Source organism: Asterias rubens, chromosome 4, assembly GCF_902459465.1.
Source record: "Asterias rubens chromosome 4, eAstRub1.3, whole genome shotgun sequence".
Classification (NCBI taxonomy): domain Eukaryota; kingdom Metazoa; phylum Echinodermata; class Asteroidea; order Forcipulatida; family Asteriidae; genus Asterias; species Asterias rubens.
Window position 1 is genome coordinate 17840415 of NC_047065.1, and position 20760 is coordinate 17861174.

The 20760-nt window shown below is 36.4% G+C and overlaps 2 protein-coding genes across 2 annotated transcripts in view; one reads left to right on the forward strand and one right to left on the reverse strand.

The window, feature by feature from the left end:
* Positions 1-3247: 3247 nt before the first annotated feature.
* LOC117289072 (cleavage and polyadenylation specificity factor subunit 1-like) overlaps positions 3248-20760 on the reverse strand; it is a 51028-nt gene continuing 33515 nt past the window's right edge. Inside the window, exons 34-42 of the mRNA XM_033770015.1 lie at positions 20166-20234; positions 19627-19710; positions 18170-18346; positions 17334-17400; positions 6826-6873; positions 6426-6584; positions 5707-5836; positions 4685-4823; positions 3248-3581 (exon numbers count right to left, since the gene is read on the reverse strand). Of these exons, the coding sequence (XP_033625906.1) occupies positions 3534-3581; positions 4685-4823; positions 5707-5836; positions 6426-6584; positions 6826-6873; positions 17334-17400; positions 18170-18346; positions 19627-19710; positions 20166-20234 (921 nt within the window). The 3' untranslated portion in view covers positions 3248-3533. The remainder of the gene's footprint in view (positions 3582-4684; positions 4824-5706; positions 5837-6425; positions 6585-6825; positions 6874-17333; positions 17401-18169; positions 18347-19626; positions 19711-20165; positions 20235-20760) is intronic.
* On the forward strand, positions 14286-15826 carry LOC117289073 (trace amine-associated receptor 9-like). Its single transcript, XM_033770016.1, has one exon. It carries the CDS (start codon positions 14672-14674, stop codon positions 15713-15715), a length of 1044 nt encoding a protein of 347 aa, XP_033625907.1. The 5' UTR covers positions 14286-14671; the 3' UTR covers positions 15716-15826.

Sequence of the window (20760 nt, forward strand, 5' to 3'; positions counted from 1 at the left end):
TTATGTGCGTGTTACGAAACTGAGAACATGTGGTTTTTATTACGTCTGTCATGGAGGTAGACCTTCATGGTAATTATCCCATGCCCAGGCATGTGCTAGACTATGTAAAATGGTGTGTTTTATGTTGGGCAGCTATTATTTCATGTCTATGTATGAATTTTATGATGATTCATATGAATTTTGAATGATCAGGATGATTGTGCCACTGAATAAAAATGTCCGTATCCGGCACTTTCTAAACATCTACTTCCAATTAACAATACAAGGGTTTTATTTATTTGATTTGGATGTTGGACTTTACTTTACTAACCTTATATTTGTTTAACTTGAAATTGAGAAATTGGTACCAATCTAATAGACCCAGTAACTGGGGCGCTGTATGTATTCCTTTTTCAAAATTTTGACATCGGTCATACCGATCATTATCGGTCATACCGATAATGTCAAAATTTCGAAAAAGGAATACAGCACCCCCGTTACTGGGTCTACCCATCTACCACCATTAAGTACAGGAAAAGGCATCCTAAACTTACAGTGCTTATGCAAATTCATGGTGAATGCGCAGCAAGCTTATGCCTAATTTTCTTGTCCAACCTGTGAAACACAAATTGTTAATAAAGAAATCATTAAGTACATAATGCGCTATGAAATTGGCCTTTCTTGACTTGCAAAGTTTGATGTTAATCTATTTGTTCTGATAGCATCTTGGGGAACGAAACTTAATTTCATTCAATTGTTTTTAATTTGCTTACATGCAGGTATGATGAGGCAACATCTGAGCTGATAAATGACGAGTTAGGAGTAGCATATAAGATCACTGATGGAATCCCAAATCTTTTACCACATGATGCAAGAATGATCAAACAAGATAAAGATACAATTAAGACTAATGATGAGGATGTTAAGAAATAATGGAAAGATTACAATGCATTGCAACAGGCTTCGTGTCAACCAAGGATACCAGCAAAGAGTTTTAAGATCACACCAAATACATGTACAATGTACAGCAGGCTTCATCTCTACAACAGCAATCCACCCAGGCATTTCAACAAAGAACTATCTTGCGTCCATCAGGAATTCTTGTCAATAGTAAGACTTTTTAAAGCAGTTTCTCATTTAGACACAACTGAAAAAACTGCTTGAAAAGAGGAAAGTGTGGGGCCTGGGTGTAGAAGTGAAAGTGTTACAACTACACAAAATAAAAACTACAGTCTACTAATTACATTTGAGAAATAGTATCTTTTAATCTTCAAAAGAAAGAAACATGATGTTAATGGAAACAAATTGAAATTGTACAATTGAAATTATTGTAACCTGCTGACAGCAGATGACAAATACTTTATCAAAATAATAACACAATCATTACTAAAAATTGTAACATTAACAAAACCCAGTTGAGGTGATTTAACAATGCCGTCATTTCAATCTGTAAGGTCATTGACTAAATGAACAAACAATAATAAAAGTGTTTTGTAACTAAACTACCACATGCATGTATGTCAACATAAGCCTCGTTTGTTAGACCTTTGAACTGAAATTTCACTTGGTACATTGAATAGGGTTCAATAGATGGGTTCAACACAACAAGCAGCTTTACTGGTTTTGAGATGTGCCTCCTTTCTCCTTCATATCAAAAGTTGACAACAATCGTCAGTGCAATCTCCATGAAATGCAAGCTCTTATACTTTCTTCCATTTAGACATGCCAAATCCAGGCTTTGTGGCCATTTTGTAAATATTTGATGTACATTTTTTAAGCAATTTGTACAAACTACTTAATATCCGAATGTACCCAATTGTACTTAGTATAAACACTTTTTTGGAAAGTTTAAAAGCATTTTGTTACAAATGTACATGTGAATTCTTTTCCACATCAGTAAACAAAATATGACATTAAGAAGGCTACTCTTGGAAAGTTAAAAAAAAGGCTGAAAAATAATGAAATGGTCTCCAAGTAAATATCAAAGGTCCTCACAATCCAATCTCTGCATCCCAGCACAAAACTTGCAACTTTTTTTGATGATACAAAGTGAATGGAAAGATGACTTGTTATTCCCTCTTCATAAAGCTGCTTAACATGCCTTGTTTTACAGGCTTGGTCTACAATGTACATTGCCCTGGTCTTTTCCTCGGTGCCTCTTCATAGGTTATCCATAGACTTTTAAAATGCTTCCCATTACACTTCTTCACAATAAAAATGGCCTTGCCCTCTCAAAGATGATTTATAAGCCTGTGCTTAAAGACACTGGACACTATTGGTAATTGTCAAAGACTAGTCTTCACAGTTGGTGTATAGGGTTAAAGACACTGGACGCTATTGGTAATTGTCAAAGACTAGTCTTCACAGTTGGTGTATAGGGTTAAAGACACTGGACACTATTTGTAATTGTCAAAGACTAGTCTTCACAGTTGGTGTATAGGGTTAAAGACACTGGACACTATTGGTAATTGTCAAAGACTAGTCTTCACAGTTGGTGTATAGGGTTAAAGACACTGGACACTATTGGTAATTGTCAAAGACTAGTCTTCACAGTTGGTGTATAGGGTTAAAGACACTGGACACTATTGGTAATTGTCAAAGACTAGTCTTCACAGTTGGTGTATAGGGTTAAAGACACTGGACACTATTGGTAATTGTCAAAGACTAGTCTTCACAGTTGGTGTATAGGGTTAAAGACACTGGACACTATTGGTAATTGTCAAAGACTAGTCTCCACAGTTGGTGTATAGGGTTAAAGACACTGGACACTATTGGTAATTGTCAAAGACTAGTCTTCACAGTTGGTGTATAGGGTTAAAGACACTGGACACTATTGGTAATTGTCAAAGACTAGTCTTCACAGTTGGTGTATCTCAACATATGCATAAAATAACAAACCTGTAAAAATATGAGGTCAATCGGTCGTTGAAGTTGCAAGATATTAATGAAAGAAAAAAACACCCTTGTCGCACCATGGTCACACGAAGTTGTGTGCTTTCAGATGCTTGATTTTGAGACCTCAAATTCTAAATCTGAGGTCTCGAAATCAAATTCGTGGAAAATTACTTCTTTCTTGAAAACTACGTCACTTCAGAGGGAGCCGTTTGTCACAATATTTTATACTATCAACCTCTCCCCATTACTCGTAATCAAGAAAGTATTTATGATAATAATTATTTTAAGTAATTACAAATAGTGTCCACTGCCCTTAAGCACATAACGTTAATAACATTACCAGCCAAACTACCATGTCCCATGTAGCATTTGTTACTGGTATCCTGCTCATTCCTGCTACGACAGCAGAACATTGTTAAGCAATACTTTCTGCTTAAGCAACTCTATGAAGTCGGGCCAAATCATACGATTTATATAGTATGACAAGTGATTTTTAGTACAAGTTTTCATTCTTAAATGTCTACTGAATCTAGAACTAATCCTGGCATTGACATCGATGTCAACTGAAGCTGTGTGGTAGAAGTAAATCGCTCCAGTATTAAAGCATCAAATATCAACATGTCTTGGAATGTGAAGACTTTAGTCTCAAGGATGTCATCTTAGAAATGTGTTGTTAATCTCTCTACATCCATCAAGTCATCCATGATCTGAGGAGAGAATTATACCATAGAGGTGGTTATACACACGACTGATATAAAATGGAAACACACTTAGCTAGTAAAAGTTTCTAAATCAATAAGAGAATTATACCATAGGGGTGGTTATACACACGAATGATATAAAATGGAAATACACTTAGCTAGTAAAAGTTTCTAAATCAATAAGAGAATTATACCATAGAGTTGGTTATACACACGACTGATATAAAATGGAAACACACTTAGCTAGTAAAAGTTTCTAAATCAATAAGAGAATTATACCATAGAGTTGGTTATACACACGACTGATATAAAATGGAAACACACTTAGCTAGTAAAAGTTTCTAAATCAATAAGAGAATTATACCAAAGAGTTGGTTATACACACAACTGATATAAAATGGAAACACACTTAGCTAGTAAAAAGTTTCTAAATCAATAAGAGAATTATACCATAGAGTTGGTTATACACACGACTGATATAAAATGGAAACACACTTAGCTAGTAAAAGTTTCTAAATCAATAAGAGAATTATACCAAAGAGTTGGTTATACACACAACTGATATAAAATGGAAACACACTTAGCTAGTAAAAAGTTTCTAAATCAATTAGAGAATTATACCATGGGGGTGGTTATACGAACAACTTATTTAACACATAGCTAGTAAAAGTCTCAAAAGTTGCCATATACTTATATACTTAATAGTGTCCTGCTGCTAATATTTAGGTTTTAAACTACCTCTAACCACTGGGCTAGCTCGGTGGTCTAGTGGTTAAAGACTCAATAACAGACTAAAGACTCAATAACAGACTAAAGACTCAATAACAGACTAAAGACTCAATAACAGACTAAAGACTCAATAATAGACTAAAGACTCAATAACAGACTAAAGACTCAATAACAGACTAAAGACTTAATAACAGACTAAAAACTCAATAACAGACTAAAGACTCGATAACAGACTAAAGACTCAATAACAGACTAAAGACTCAATAACAGACTAAAGACTCAATAACAGACTAAAGACTCAATAACAGACTAAAGACTCAATAACAGACTAAAGACTCAATAACAGACTAAAAACTCATCTAAGACGAAACGTATCTTACCTGATCTACTGTGGTACCAATCTTCTTAGCCAATTCATTCTTCTCTACTACACTGAGGTAGGTATATCGATACAGGAGGTCTCCATCTAGAATATTACGATGTGGGTTACTCAGCATACGTTGATGGGATACAATATGCCTAAGAAATAAAAGAATCAAATAATACAAAATCCAAATATGACTCCATGGGAAACTGCAGTTGTTTGGGTTGTGACTATGGCTACAATCATGTCACTTCCAGACCCTAGAATAAGAGATTCCAAGGAGCTTTTGAAAGCGATATCCTCGGTGGTAGAGATGTTCATCAAAGAACCTAATTTATTCAAATTTGAGAAAAGTACAGTTTTGTTCAATAGGCAGGACTTTAAAAAGTCTGAATTCAAATAAAAGTCTGAAATTTCTCATTACCAAAATATGACCATGAAGAGTTTCAAAAGCCTTATAGCCAGGTAGGGACTGAAAACCCAATCCATATGCAAGACTCTGCCTGGGAATTAAACAAGGGTCCATAGAGGTGAAAGACAGGCAAGAAAACAGTTTGTCCGCATGTAGTTTTGACCTTCTAAAAGACAGATCAATCAATCATCAGTCATTTGTACAGCGCAATCATTGTATAGGTTTTGTTTTTACCCTAACACCAAAGTGTATTAAGCACACTGTATACTCGGTACATCCCTGAGCTCTGTGAATAATCCACAGGCAAATCACTCAGGTAAGATTCACACCCACAGCCTTTACATTGCTCAAGCAGATGTCACATCACTAAACCATTAATGCCCAGTGGCTAGAGGCAGTCCCATCCTAAGGTCATGAGTTTGAATCCAACCTGAGTGATTTGCTTCTTGCCTGTTGATTTTGATTTCTACACAGAACTCTGGAATGTACTGAGTACATAGTGCTTAATAAACATGGTGTGTAAGAGTCAAAACAAAACATCTTCTTTAAAATAACATCTATTACCATCAGTCTAGTTCCCTTTTAAAGAAAGGGAATTCATACGAAGATTTCTAAGACTTGACTACCTGTGTGATCTAGGGTTGAGTCCTCCCATATGCATGACACTAGTAGTCAAAGCATTTTGCAACATAAGAAGACGTCTGTAGACTTTCTCTGTCATTGGAAGCAGCAGACCAAGACTACCATCTAAAGATGCTGTCATAGAAAAGAAATCGAATAAGAAACTAGAATTAGTCAAAAGGACCTATGTTATAAATGCACAACCAACATGACCAAAGTAAATTGCCTGAAGTGCGACCCTAGCAGAGTTTTTCACGAAGGCCACACAAAAAACTAGGGTAGAAACATCAGGCAAAAGAAATCAAAGTCAAGACTTCAAACAACAGTTTGAATGTAGTAGGAGAAAATTAAATCAGAATTTGAATAACGCTGACTTGGTAGAAAAGTTAAACTGTTAGAAACTCAACTCAAGGAAAATAACTAGTTCTTACAATAAATCGTGCTTCATCTACGGATGTCTCAAACCCCTTAATTATTTAGTATGAGACCCCTTTATTCAGCACGTAATAAGGGTTTGCAAGGTGCTACAGCCTAGACAGCAGCTTTATGTTCCATCTACCGGACAAGGCAATATCGGTTAACTGTCTTGTTTAAAGGCACAAGTATCAAGACCAGCACTCAAACCCACACTCTGCTGATCAGAAACGTCACAGCTTAAGTCCAAGGTACTTGACTTGACCACGACTCACCATCAGAGTATACCTGCTTAGAGAAAGATACTTACCATATATAACAGTGTGTCTACGTTCAGCTGGACCTGAGATTGGTTTACTAGATGCAGGATCACTCAACTTACATCGAACACGCACAAAGGTATTAACATGGCTGCCAATATTAATATCTGCTCTACGTAAGAGCCGAGTTCCACCACAACTCTCACGAGCTACAAAATAAATGAACAACACAAATAATAGATTAAGAACCAATCACCACCAATATTCTTACCCACTTGAAGTTTTCTGGGCGGGGAGGTTAAGACAGATATGGTTAGGCTTTAACAGAATTAAAAGGCTGTGTAATAAATTTTTTCCCTAATTTTTCCAAGGGCAACCCCCCCCCCCCCCAGAAATCAGACTAAATATCATGCCTGCTAGAAACTGTTATTAATAAAGAGTAATTCTTACCTCCTGGATGGTAGTGATATAAAATCAGATTCTTGTCAACATCAGATGCTGTTAATAAAAACAACAATTAAAGGTCCATTAGATCATTTGCTGACAGGAAACAGTTATTGTGTCACTATTTGGGGGTACTATAAATATTAATAATAATATTGTAGTCCTATATGGCGCACGTATCTACCAACAAGGTACTCAAGGCCTTTTATACAATGATACAGAAAAATAGGTTATTGAGTTATGAATTCTGAAACCCATAATGTAGCACCTTTTAAGGGTTTACAAGGTGCTATGGCACTTTAAGGGTTTACAAGGTGCTGTGGCACTTTAAAGGTTTACAAGGTGCTGTGGCACTTTAAGGGTTTACAAGGTGCTGTGGCACTTTAAGGGTTAACAAGGTGCTATGGCACTTTAAGGGTTTACAAGGTGCTGTGGCACTTAAAGGGTTTACAAGGTGCTATGGCACTTTAAGGGTTTACAAGGTGCTATGGCACTTTAAGGGTTTACAAGGTGCTGTGGCACTTTAAGGGTTTACAAGGTGCTATGGCACTTTAAGGGTTTACAAGGTGCTGTGGCACTTAAAGGGTTTACAAGGTGCTATGGCACTTTAAGGGTTTACAAGGTGCTATGGCACTTTAAGGGTTTACAAGGTGCTGTGGCACTTTAAGGGTTTACAAGGTGCTGTGGCACTTTAAGGGTTTACAAGGTGCTATGGCACTTTAAGGGTTTACAAGGTGCTATGGCACTTTAAGGGTTTACAAGGTGCTATGGCACTTTAAGGGTTTACAAGGTGCTATGGCACTTTAAGGGTTTACAAGGTGCTATGGCACTTTAAGGGTTTACAAGGTGCTATGGCACTTTAAGGGTTTACAAGGTGCTATGGCACTTTCATAAGCCACAGCAAGGAACACAGTGGCGAACCCCTTCTCTTTTAGGTAAGTGCACTGGGTTCTTTCACATGCCTTACACAACACATGGGACCAACAGTTTTCGGTCCATCCGAAGGACGAAGCAATGTTTTAGTGTCTTACTTAAGGACACAAGTGTAACGGCTGGGGATTGGAACCAACACACTGCTGATCAGAAACACCAGAGTTTGAATTTGGTGTTCTTCACTGCTCGGCCACGACACTTACATCTATAATAAGCAACTCAACCCTAATACTTGAGTGATGTTTTTAATCTCTTACTGACTTCAAATCACGGAATATTAACCCTCTAGTTCCCTAATAAACTATTTTAATTGACAAGTTGAGATCAAAAACTAATATATTTGCAATTAACTGAACATGCACCTTTTTCATCACTGCATTTATGTCAGTAAAGAATTGACTCTACTCAGTGAACAAAGAGATTGGTTGGTGGATCATTGTTATTAAGATGCAATCGGGATTCAACCATCTACAAGCTTCAATACACACAAAAACACAGTCATTAATTTACATCAAACGAGCAAATTGATCATCTCTGTTTATACGAGAGTTAAGGATGGTCATCAGCTAACAAACAACTGGATTGTAAATGATGGCATGGCTTTGATAAACTCAAGAGTTTGATTTGCTTCAAACTGTTACTCCAGCAACGTTAATACAGAAATTGACAATCTTTGATTCTAAAATCTAAGATTATTCAGGGTGATCATCAGATGAGATTCAACATTTTCTAGATGGATAGAGCAACTCTTCTCCATAGTAAAAAGAAAGGCAAACTTTAAGAAGTGGGTTCTTGAGTTGCAGTACTGTAGGTTTATGAATGCTCAGAATACGAGACTCTTCTTGGCAACTGCAACTTGGCTGGACTTGAGGAAACTATTACATATTAACACCCAGAGCAAGAAAGTTAAGTAACATTTGAAACCTTGCATGGTGGAAAAACAATATGGAAAGGTTTGCGGTAACACCATGTAATGACTATCTCTAATGAGTTTGGGCGGTTCTGAAAAGAACTGTTAGTTTCAACTCGATGTTTCGATCAGTATGCAAGTTGAGACAACGTGAGAAAACAACATCTTGAAGTTCAACATTGAAATGATTACACTGTGCTACGCACAACCTTATTCAAGATAAACACATCTTTAATCCTTGGAAAAGTCTTCAGAAAGGCAAAGGAAACGATTGGAAGACAACATCCAGGAGTGGACGGGCCTGACAATCAACACCTTGCAGAGATTAACGGAGGACCGCATTGGATAGTGCACAATCGTCAATAAACCAGCTGTGGTGCCCCTACGACCTTCAACAAGGTTATGGTATTAAATAAGTCCAAGAAGTACAAGTGCAAGTACAAAGGTCTTCAGCAAAGTGGACCTTCACAAGAGGAAAAACTGACATTTAAAAACATTTGTCAGAAAGAAAAAGAACTGAAGTAACTCTAGCTTGAAGTATTATTAAACAAGATGAATGCATCCGAGATGAATTCTACTACACCAACAACCAATGACAATAAGGACTCTGATGCTATTAAGGTAGTATGTTATGTAATGATTGTACTTGGATTCTGTGGTGTACTTGGCAATATCTTGGTCTGTGTTGTAATTCTTAGAGTCAAATTTCTGCATAATATCACAAACTATTTACTGGTCAATTTGGCTGTTGCTGATACTGTATCTTGCATTGCTGCTTGCCTTCATTACCTTGTTGCAAACAAAAGATGTGTAATTATTCATTTTGTACCACAAAGTTCTTTGGGAAAAGACTTGTACTGTAGAATTTTGGTCAGCTACTTTTTAGTTTGGAGTTGCTGCTTTTGTACAGGATACAGTCTATGTTTAGTTACATTAGAAAAATATATTGGTATAGTTCAACCACTTCAGTATCCAAGAAAGTTAACCAAGAAACGGATAAAGGTTCTTCTTGCTTTGGTGTGGGTAGGGTCAATAGTTATTTCTCTTCCATTCCTTTTTACAATTGGAGCTAGCCCTAATCCCAATCAGGCTTGTCGAGATATCTCTTATTATCATCCCTTACTTCAAATAGTCCACAGCTTGGTCTTATTTCTTACACATTACTTGATCCCAATTGTATTCATGTGTTGGGCATACTTTAAGATTCAAGCAACGTTAAGCAAACAAGCTGAATACTTGAAGCAACAACATGTCAAACAAGCCGCTTTGAGTCTCCTGGTTGCTAGGCAACGCTTAGTAAGCTTGCTTAAGATGGTGCTCGGCGCCCTCATTATCCTATGGACTCCAGCTTACTTATTGGACCTGATTTGCCCAAATAATGAACTTGAGTTTAGTTTAGTGCCTTTCTGTAGCTCAGATACGGCTCAATTAGTCTTTGAGATTACCAATTGTTTGTTCTATTTGAATTCCGTAATAAACCCAGTCATCTATGAATTTAAGTACAAGAAGTTCCGTCAAGGATTGAAAGAAGTTTTGGGTTGCCGTGTTAAAAGGAAAGAAAACACAGTCTCTATTCAGATGGCTAGGAAGATGTAAGGTAATGACTTTAAACCGGAGGTCGTTAGTTCAAATCCTGCTCTAGCCAATATTTCTATCTTCAACCATAAATTTTCTAATAATTACCAATCACTTTCCCTCAAGGTTTATAACTTTGTTTTTGAAATAAAAAAGTCCCATCCCCTCAAGGTGATCCCGTGGCTGCCGCTTCCCAGGCTGTATTGTAAACTTGGGTGCACAACAACTATGGCTTCTCATTCTGACATGCATCATGTGAACTTAGTGACCCCCTTTATTAAACAAAATGCAGATGGTGTGCAGCTGTAGCTTTCAGAACACGATCAACACACATGATGGAATGAACTCAATCAATAATGTTAACCTGACTTATTAACATTAAATATACATGAACATGGAGATGGTGAGCAGCTGTAGCTTTCAGAACACGATCAACACACATGATGGAATGAACTCAATCAATAATGTTAACCTGACTTATTAACATTAAATATACATGAACATGGAGATGGTGAGCAGCTGTAGCTTTCAGAACACGATCAACACACATGATGGAATGAACTCAATCAATAATGTTAACCTGACTTATTAACATTAAATATACATGAACATGGAGATGGTGAGCAGCTGTAGCTTTCAGAACACGATCAACACACATGATGGAATGAACTCAATCAATAATGTTAACCTGACTTATTAACATTAAATATACATGAACATGGAGATGGTGAGCAGCTGTAGCTTTCAGAACACGATCAACACACATGATGGAATGAACTCAATCAATAATGTTAACCTGACTTATTAACATTAAATATACATGAACATGGAGATGGTGAGCAGCTGTAGCTTTCACTACACTATGCCATGATTGTACACAGTTGATCAATAATAATAACATGACTTATTAACAGTAAATATACAAGTAGAGGCCGCACAAACCCGACAACTTTTTAAGCTTTCATTCTTTGTCTGGATGCTCAAGGAAAAGTTGTGTGTCACAAGCACAGGCCGTCTCCTCCAGAAGAAATATTTCATCTTCATCTTTGACTTTATCAATGTGGTAAGACGTCACTTTTAGGATGAACTGTTAACCAGAACAAAGAACAGACCATCTCCACCGGAGGAAATGTTTTATCTTCATCTTTGACTTTATCAATGTGGTAAGACGTATTTTTGTGGATGAACTGTTGACCAGAACAAACTAATTTTTTCTTTATAGCAAGTCCCCAAACACGCAAGGCCTGTAGGCCACTTCAAGGTGTGGGCTACAATTTATTTTTGCCAGGGGCCGTTGCCACTTTACTCCTGGTGCTGAAACAGAGTTACCCCTTTACAGTCCATACAGATGTAGGCTTGGGTGTCATCCATCAGAAGCCTGGCTGGTAGAGTAGAAAGCACCACCTCCCCAACTTTACGAAGTAATAATGGTAAAGTGTCTTGCTTAAAGAAACAAGTGTCTCGACTGGGACTCGAACCAACACTCTGCTGATCAAACACCAGAGCTTAAATCCGGTGCTCTTTACCGCTAGGCCACGCCACGCCACAAGAAGCTTGACTATTGCTGTGATTTATCAATCAACCATCATTCATGGCAAATGTATCAATGACAAACAGTAGTGAGGAAGACATTACAAACAGCAAGGTATGGATCTATCAATTAAGAATGGCCGAGAGCCTACTAGGTATGGCTTTAAATACCCTCGCATGGATAGTTATCCTTTATACTAAATATCTTCATAATAAGACAAATTACTTATTGGCATATCTTGCAGTCACAGACAGTCTTGCCTGTTTGTGTGTCTTTATTTATCATCTTATGAATCAGATGTTGGCTCTAAGTCTGGAGACCAGTTTCACAGCAAGGATTCTTTACTGTCGACTTGTAAGGAGCCAGTTTATTGTCATGATGACAATGTATGCTTCAGTTTATGGACTGTGTTTAGTAACGTATGAGAGATACACAGCCATAGTTCATCCTTTACACTACCCAAGACGGCTGTCGATGAGAAACCTAACTCTACTAGTATTCTTATCATGGATGGCATCCGTCATGTTTTCAACTCCTAATATGTTTCTTACAACAGCTAGAAAGGATGCATTACATGTATGTAGTGCCATCAAGTATAGCTCCAATACACTAGAAATGTCAGAGAGAGTTGTAATGATTCTCTTTGGCTACCTGTTCCCAATCCTTTTTATGAGTTGGGCATATTACAAGATACAAGCCACTCTCTATAGAAATGCTCAACAGCTCCACAGACAGAATATACAAGCTGCTGGCTATCAACTCTTACAAGCAAGACAGAAACTCATCAACTTACTTAAGATTATACTTGGCTCAATGCTGGTATTATGGACTCCTTTAGTCTTGTGGTCTCTCATTTGTTTCCCAACTCAAACACAGAAACAACCAATCTGTACTTCTTCCTCATCAGCTTTCAATGCAATCATTATGTTTTTGTTTTACATGAATTGGGTCATTAATCCAATTATCTATGTATTTAAATACAAGAAGTTTCAAAAGGGTCTACAAGAAATAATTTGTAGGTGTTTTTGTAGAAGTAAGCCCAGACGGATACGTGTTCATGTTGCTTTAAATGAACACTGCTTTTAAAAGAAACAAAAACTGTAGATCTAGGTTTTATCTCGGTCATGTTGTTTTCATCTAGGTTTCATTTAGATTTCTCCTTGTTTTGATTGCATTTCAGCCACTAAGGACACGCTTCCGACTCTTTATATTTAGTTGACAATATGGAAAACGAGTTAATACCAACTCCTTACAACAAAGTTCCATTGTTCGGGGGTACTGTACGTACAAGGAGAAGTTCAAACCTAATATCATGAATAATTGAGTGAATTTTGTAATCTCTTTAGAAACCATTTTAATTAACAAGTTGAGGCCAAAAATTAATATATTTGCAATTAACTGAACATAAAGACTTGTTTTATCACTGTATTTAATGTAGGTCAGTAAAGAATTGACTTAACTCAGTGTACAAAGAGATTGTTGATATACCTTCACTAAAATGCAATCTAATAAGCTGTGATTCAACTGTCAAAACAACATCAAAAGCTTCAATTAACAAACAAAGTACAAACAGTAATTTGCATTAATAATCACCCCAGCAACGTTATTACAGAAATTGTCAATCTTTGCTTCTACGAGAGTAAAGAATGACAATCAGTTGAAAGAGGACTGGATTGGCAGTAACTCTGACTGTGGTACACTCTGAGTGGAATTCACTTCAAACTAATACTCAAGCTAACGTAAATACAAAACGTTTTCATCTTTGATTCTAGATAGTTCAGTTTCACCGTCAGCTAAGACAGAGAACTGGATTGGCACTGAGTTGTGGCCATGATAAACTCACGAGTTGGATTTGCTTCAAACTAATACTCCAGCCAACGTTAATACAGAAATTTTTCATCTTTGATTCTAAGATAATTCAGGAACATCGTCAGCTGAGAAAGAGAACTGAATTGGCAGTGATTTTTGGCCATGATAAACTCATGAGTTGGATTTGCTTCAAACTAACACTCAAGCAAACGTCAATACAGAAATTTTTCATCTTTGATTCTAAGATAATTCAGGAACATCGTCAGCTAAGAAAGAGAACTGGATTGGCAGTGATTTCTGGCTATTATAAACTCAGAGTTTGATTTGCTAACAAACTCTAGAACCCAATTCTGCTCATTAAAACAAAAGTAAATTGCAGTTTTCTTCATGGTTAGAGCAACTCTTCTCGACAATTAACAGAGAAAGGCAAACTTTATGAAGTGGGTTCTTGAGTTGCAGTAGGTTTATAAATGCTCAGAATACAAGACTCTATGTTGCCACTAGGACAGCTTGGCTTGACATGTGGAAACTATATATGATGTGGCGCATTGCATGGTGAGGTGTCAATATATATTCGGTTGGCGGTAACACCATGTGTTTATCTACTTGCCAGTTAGAGTTTGTCTTTCTTTATTCTACTACTGCGGAGTAGATTTATCGGATGTTCGGGAGACTTCTTCAGTTCTGAAAAGAACTGTCCTACTTTTTAACTACTACCCTGGCGGAAGGATAGAAAATTGGCCGGGACTACTACTTTAAAAGCTTATAGGATCGTTATTAAGAGCACTACCGTGAAGTTAGTTCCTAAATTGGTCTCAACGTTTCGACTAGCTTACATAAGTCATCGTCAGGAGACTACTTTAAGCTTGAAAGTTAACACTTTGCACTGTGAATACCAAGAACAAATAAAGAAGATCACTGTTCAAAAGATGACACTCTGCTACCCACAATCTTATTCAAGAAAAACTCATCTTTGATTGTTGGAAAAGTCTTCAGAAAGTGGACCTTCACAAGAGGAAAAACTGACATTTAAAAACATTTGTCAGAAAGAAAAAGAACTGAAGTAACTCTAGCTTGAAGTATTATTAAACAAGATGAATGCATCTGAGATGAATTCTACTACACCAACAACCAATGACAATAAGGACTCTGATGCTATTAAGGTAGTATGTTATGTAATGATTGTACTTGGATTCTGTGGTGTACTTGGCAATATCTTGGTCTGTGTTGTAATTCTTAGAGTCAAATTTCTGCATAATATCACAAACTATTTACTGGTCAATTTGGCTGTTGCTGATACTGTATCTTGCATTGCTGCTTGCCTTCATTACCTTGTTGCAAACAAAAGATGTGTAATTATTCATTTTGTACCACAAAGTACTTTGGGAAAAGACTTGTACTGTAGAATTTTGGTCAGCACATTTTTTGTTTGGAGTTGCTGCTTTTGTACAGGATACAGTCTATGTTTAGTTACATTAGAAAAATATATTGGTATAGTTCAACCACTTCAGTATCCAAGAAAGTTAACCAAGAAACGGATAAAGGTTCTTCTTGCTTTGGTGTGGGTAGGGTCAATAGTTATTTCTCTGCCATTCCTTTTTACAATTGGAGCAAGCCCTAATCCCAATCAGGCTTGTCGAGATATCTCTTATTATCATCCCTTACTTCAAATAGTCCACAGCTTAGTCTTATTTCTTACACATTACTTAATCCCAATTGTATTCATGTGTTGGGCATACTTTAAGATTCAAGCAACGTTAAGCAAACAAGCTGAATACTTGAAGCAACAACATGTCAAACAAGCCGCTTTGAGTCTCCTGGTTGCTAGGCAACGCTTAGTAAGCTTGCTTAAGATGGTGCTCGGCGCCCTCATTGTCCTATGGACTCCAGCTTACTTATTGGACCTGATTTGCCCAAATATTGAACTTGAGTTTAATTTAGTGCCTTTCTGTAGCTCAGATACGGCTCAATTAGTCTTTGAGATTACCAATTGTTTGTTCTATTTGAATTCCGTAATAAACCCAGTCATCTATGAATTTAAGTACAAGAAGTTCCGTCAAGGATTGAAAGAAGTTTTGGGTTGCCGTGTTAAAAGGAAAGAAAACCAAGTCACTGTCCAGATGACTGGGAAGATGTAAGTTGTCTTTGTTATACGCTTGTAGCAATTCTTCTGATCCACACAACAATTAAGAAAATAAGAAACTTATGCACTTGTTTCTGAAAGGGAAGGTACACGTTTGGTAATTACTCAAAACAAATACATGTATTAAGTTAAAAACTGACTCGGTAACGAGCATAGTATACAATATTGTGAGAAACGGCTCCCTCTGAAGTAGCATACATTTTGAAAAAGAGGTAATTTCTCAATAAAATAAGAAAAGACTTCTAGCTAGAAGACTTTTATTCTTATCTGAAAGCACACAAATTCGTACAACAAGGGTGTTGTTTCTCTCATCATTTTCTCTCAACTTCGATGACCAAATGAGCTCAAATTTTCACAGGCTTGTTATTTTGTGCTTATGTTGGGATACACCAAGTGAAAAGACTGGTCTTTGACAATTGCCAAATGTGTACCTTCCCTTTAAGTTGTTTCATCTTTATACTGTGCAATACTTTTCTATTTGCAATGTGATTTAAAATGCATGTTTTAAAATAGTCTTTTTAAGACTAAACTGTCAAAAACTGGCTTCAGAAGCCGGTATAAATTAAATTAACCTATGAAAATGTATTGACAAATGATATAAAAAAACAATTGTTGACATGCCATGGTGTCTAAAAATTGTAAATTTCTTTGGACAATGGAATGAGGTTTTTTTATTGGGAGGGCAGGTTGAAAATGTTGGTGTTTAAAAGTAAATAATAAAGTGTAATTCCATATTCAAAGCACAAAATGTGGATGGTGTAAAATGTCAAGTAAACAGTACACACCAAGGTAAAGTGGTATAGATAGACTTGACTCAAGTCCCAATCCCGTGCCATCCCCAGGAAACTACTGTTTTGTGATGCTCTGCATTCCAAAACCTGTTCCGCATGCGGGACAGGGACTTGACGATGTCGCAGTCGCCTGGTATGTAAATGTATTCACTTATGAATATGTAACGTTGTTAAGTGATACGTTTTGACCAATCAAACGCACCCAAAAAGAAGACTAGTTCATTTGTCACTTGTGGGTTAGGTACTTAGTTGATGACTGAAATACATTTTTTAATAACCAATTAATTATAAAAAAGAAAGCACTAAATGTTCATTTGAACGTAAGTAATACGTTGTAACATACATTGGGGTCGGTTTTGTTTGCAAAATTTGAATTTTGGGAAGTACAATAAAACGCCATTTGACACCGACACCCCCTTGCCTGCTAATGAGTTTACCCGCCCCACCAGCGTGCCGCGTATAGACGCGTGCCTTACAACGTCTTCTACTGTGATGTCACAGAGTATAATGAATATTTTACCGGCAGGGCAGCGCTTCCACGCTCCCATTGATTTTCCAATAACAACGTGCAGAGTAAGAAACGACTTCGTCAAGTCCCATTCTCGGGACCACATTTTGACGGCGAGCAAGCACTGTACTGTATGCTACGGGGTTGTTTCATAGTAAGTTGAGGTAATAGCTAGGGACCTCTCACACGAGAATGGGACTTGAATCCAGTCTATGGTATAGAGGGCGCTGTTCAAGGTTGCCTTGGAAACTGATGGTAAATACTAATCCTACTAAACGGACTCCTAATACAACTGTGTATTTAAACAAACTTACCAAGAAATGCTAGTTGAGAATCATCAACCATAAACTCACAGCTGTAGACTTGTAATGGTTTAGAATCCTGCAATATAATATCAAGAAAGTGCTGTATTAGAAAATAATTAAATTTACTCAATTAATGTTCTAAATAGAACAGATGGATTGCAAATGACAAACTATGGAAAAGTGCGTGCATTTACACACTGCGCTTGACTATCAGCCAATGATAGCCTTTTTTCCTTTTTTCTTTTCTTTCTGGCATCTCCTGTGCAATTTGGCCTCTTTTAGTTTGGGGGAGGGGGTCCACTACTCTTTCATGTTTTAATGTTTGTTTGTCTTTTGTACAGTATATAAACTTTAATGAGTTTATTATTAAGGTTATTATTTTCTGTGGTATTTTGTGCAATTTTACATTTTAATATTTTATATGTTGCTGTACAATAGGATTGTAAATTTCATGTATTTTTATATACTTGACGAAAAAACCATGCAATTCAATTCAATTCAATTCAATTCATGCATTGACATTAAATCAACCATTGAGGCCAATGCAATGCAATCTAATGTGTAGATTGTTCTTAGAGGACTTGTCCTGCTGTTTTTTTTTTCAAAGAACACACGGGTTAGCAGTTGCTAGGCATTCTTTATTTACACAGCTAGCAAAGAAATTCTGCAATGGCAAAGTAAGCGCAGAATTTTGTGGTAAGAAAGAGCCATAAAATTTGTCTGCTGTCATCTATTGTCCTTAAGTGGAGTACCTTTATTATAGAATTTTTACTGCTATGTGCCCTCGAACAGGAGATAGCGCAATAAATTAACTAAATTATAATGATTAAGTATTATTATCTTACCCTGCTAACGAGTGCGATGGTTCTATCCGATTCCTGGTATTGTAAGAGGAAGATACTCTTAGTAACGTCAGCTACCAAGATGAAATTCTTGACACTGATTGCATTATGGATGTAGATTTGAGTATCAATGAAGGCTAAGCCAAGAAGATCGTTGTCTTTGAAGGTCCATAAATAAACCTGGAAAAAAATAATAAATATGAATTGAAATATTGGTCACATTGTAGTGGGTTTAAACAGAAACATTAAAGCTGAGTATGTCAGAGGAGGGAAGGCCATGAAGCCCTCTACCCCCACCCAAATCACTTTCTTAGTCAAATTTACTTTGAAGTATTGAAGTTCACTTGTGTGCTTTTTTGTAGCATGTTTACACCGACAGTTATGGAATGTTAGTTGTACAGCAGTTTACGAAGGTAACAACTGCAGTACTTGGCTCTTATTCTTACTCAAAGCTAGCCATCAAAACTTTACATCCTTTAACAGAAAAAGACTATAAGACAATGCCTTTAACCTTTTATATTGTCATAATACTGCACTTTGTTGTGTTCAAGACAATCACTTTATGTTTCTCGTTAATTAAAAACTTGTTAATTAATTGTTTCACTCATTGTATTTATTTACTGTACTTAAACTATTTTTAATCTCCAAATTGTAGACTGCTGTAGTTTTGTTATAAGTGCAAGTAATTTTATAAGTAGAACTGTATCGCTCTACATAAAACAAATATGGACTTAAGTATAAAGATAAACTACTCAACTAAATCAAGGTAACATATTCCTACTCATCAGCTAAGTGCTAGAAAGTTGTTAATTGTAATTTCAATCTCAAAATAATAAAAGTGCAAATGTGAAATGCTTTTATGACATCTTATCAAAACAGTGAAAAGGAGCCGAAGATGTTGAAATCCTACTAACCTTCTGGCCTACACATGTCAATAGATATCCCATGCAATCACAGATACATGAAACTGTGAAAAGGAGCCGAAGATGTTGAAATGCTACTTACCTTCTGGCCTACACATGTCAATAGATATCCCATGCAATCACAGATACATGAAACTGTGCAAAGGAGCCGAAGATGTTGAAATGCTACTTACCTTCTGGCCTACACATGTCAATAGATATCCCATGCAATCACAGATACATGAAACTGTGAAAAGGAGCCTAAGATGTTGAAATCCTACTAACCTTCTGGCCTACACATGTCAATAGATATCCCATGCAATCACAGATACATGAAACTGTGAAAAGGAGCCGAAGATGTTGAAATGCTACTTACCTTCTGGCCTACACATGTCAATAGATATCCCATGCAATCACAGATACATGAAACTGTGAAAAGGAGCCGAAGATGTTGAAATGCTACTTACCTTCTGGCCTACACATGTCAATAGATATCCCATGCAATCACAGATACATGAAACTGTGAAAAGGAGCCTAAGATGTTGAAATGCTACTTACCTTCTGGCCTACACATGTCAATAGATATCCCATGCAATCACAGATACATGAAACTGGACCTTTTTGTTCCTTCTCATACAACACCTAGTTAGAAGATTAAAATAAAGTCATAGGTTAAAAGCTTTCATCAAATAACTTAACCCTCCTCAATCCTCCCAAAACCACCCTCAGCGTTTGACTAGTTGTATCTTGAGTTTTTTAACCAGACAACTGTAGATGTATAACATTGGTATTTCCAATATTACATGTATTACAAAGGTATTTTCAATAATACGATGGTCTACAAAATTAATTCTTCAAGAAATCAGTACAGTTGGGCAAATTTCAGTGCAGAAAATTTACACACTAAAAAAATAGAAAAAAATAAATAACATTAGTAATAAAATCTCATGCATTTTCATGTACTGGGGTCAGTTGGAATGAGTGGTTTTATTTTCCTAACAAAGCACCTCATGAGGACCTAAGATTTCCAAAATGTTCACATTCATGCAAAGCTTGAAAGGTCTACTGAAACTTTCTCCATCAATTAATTGATTTACCTTTATTTTGTTTTTGGTGAGTGGCTGGCCTGGTTCTGGCACTACTTCAATAACATCATATATGAAAACCTACAAACAAACCAGTCAATGTCATAAGTTATAACATAATAGTATTAGAACTTACAGACCCTCTATTAAATTATGTCATTAACTCAGTGTGTGCCTGAAATGTACAAGAGACACTGCGCAAGCAACTAATAAACATGATAAACATGATGTGGTTTCACAACTAATAAACATGATAAACATGATGTGGTTTCACAACTAATAAACATGATAAACATGATGTGGTTTCACAACTAATAAACATGATAAACATGATGTGGTTTCACAACTAATAAACATGATAAACATGATGTGGTTTCACAACTAATAAACATGATAAACATGATGTGGTTTCACAACTAATAAACATGATAAACATGATGTGGTTTCACAACTAATAAACATGATAAACATGATGTGGTTTCACAACTAATAAACATGATAAACATGATGTGGTTTCAAGAAAACTAACATGACTGAGCATGATAGTTTGATCTGCATTAAGAAAGGTGTAATAGAGCGTCTCATCTTATATGAATTAATCCAAACT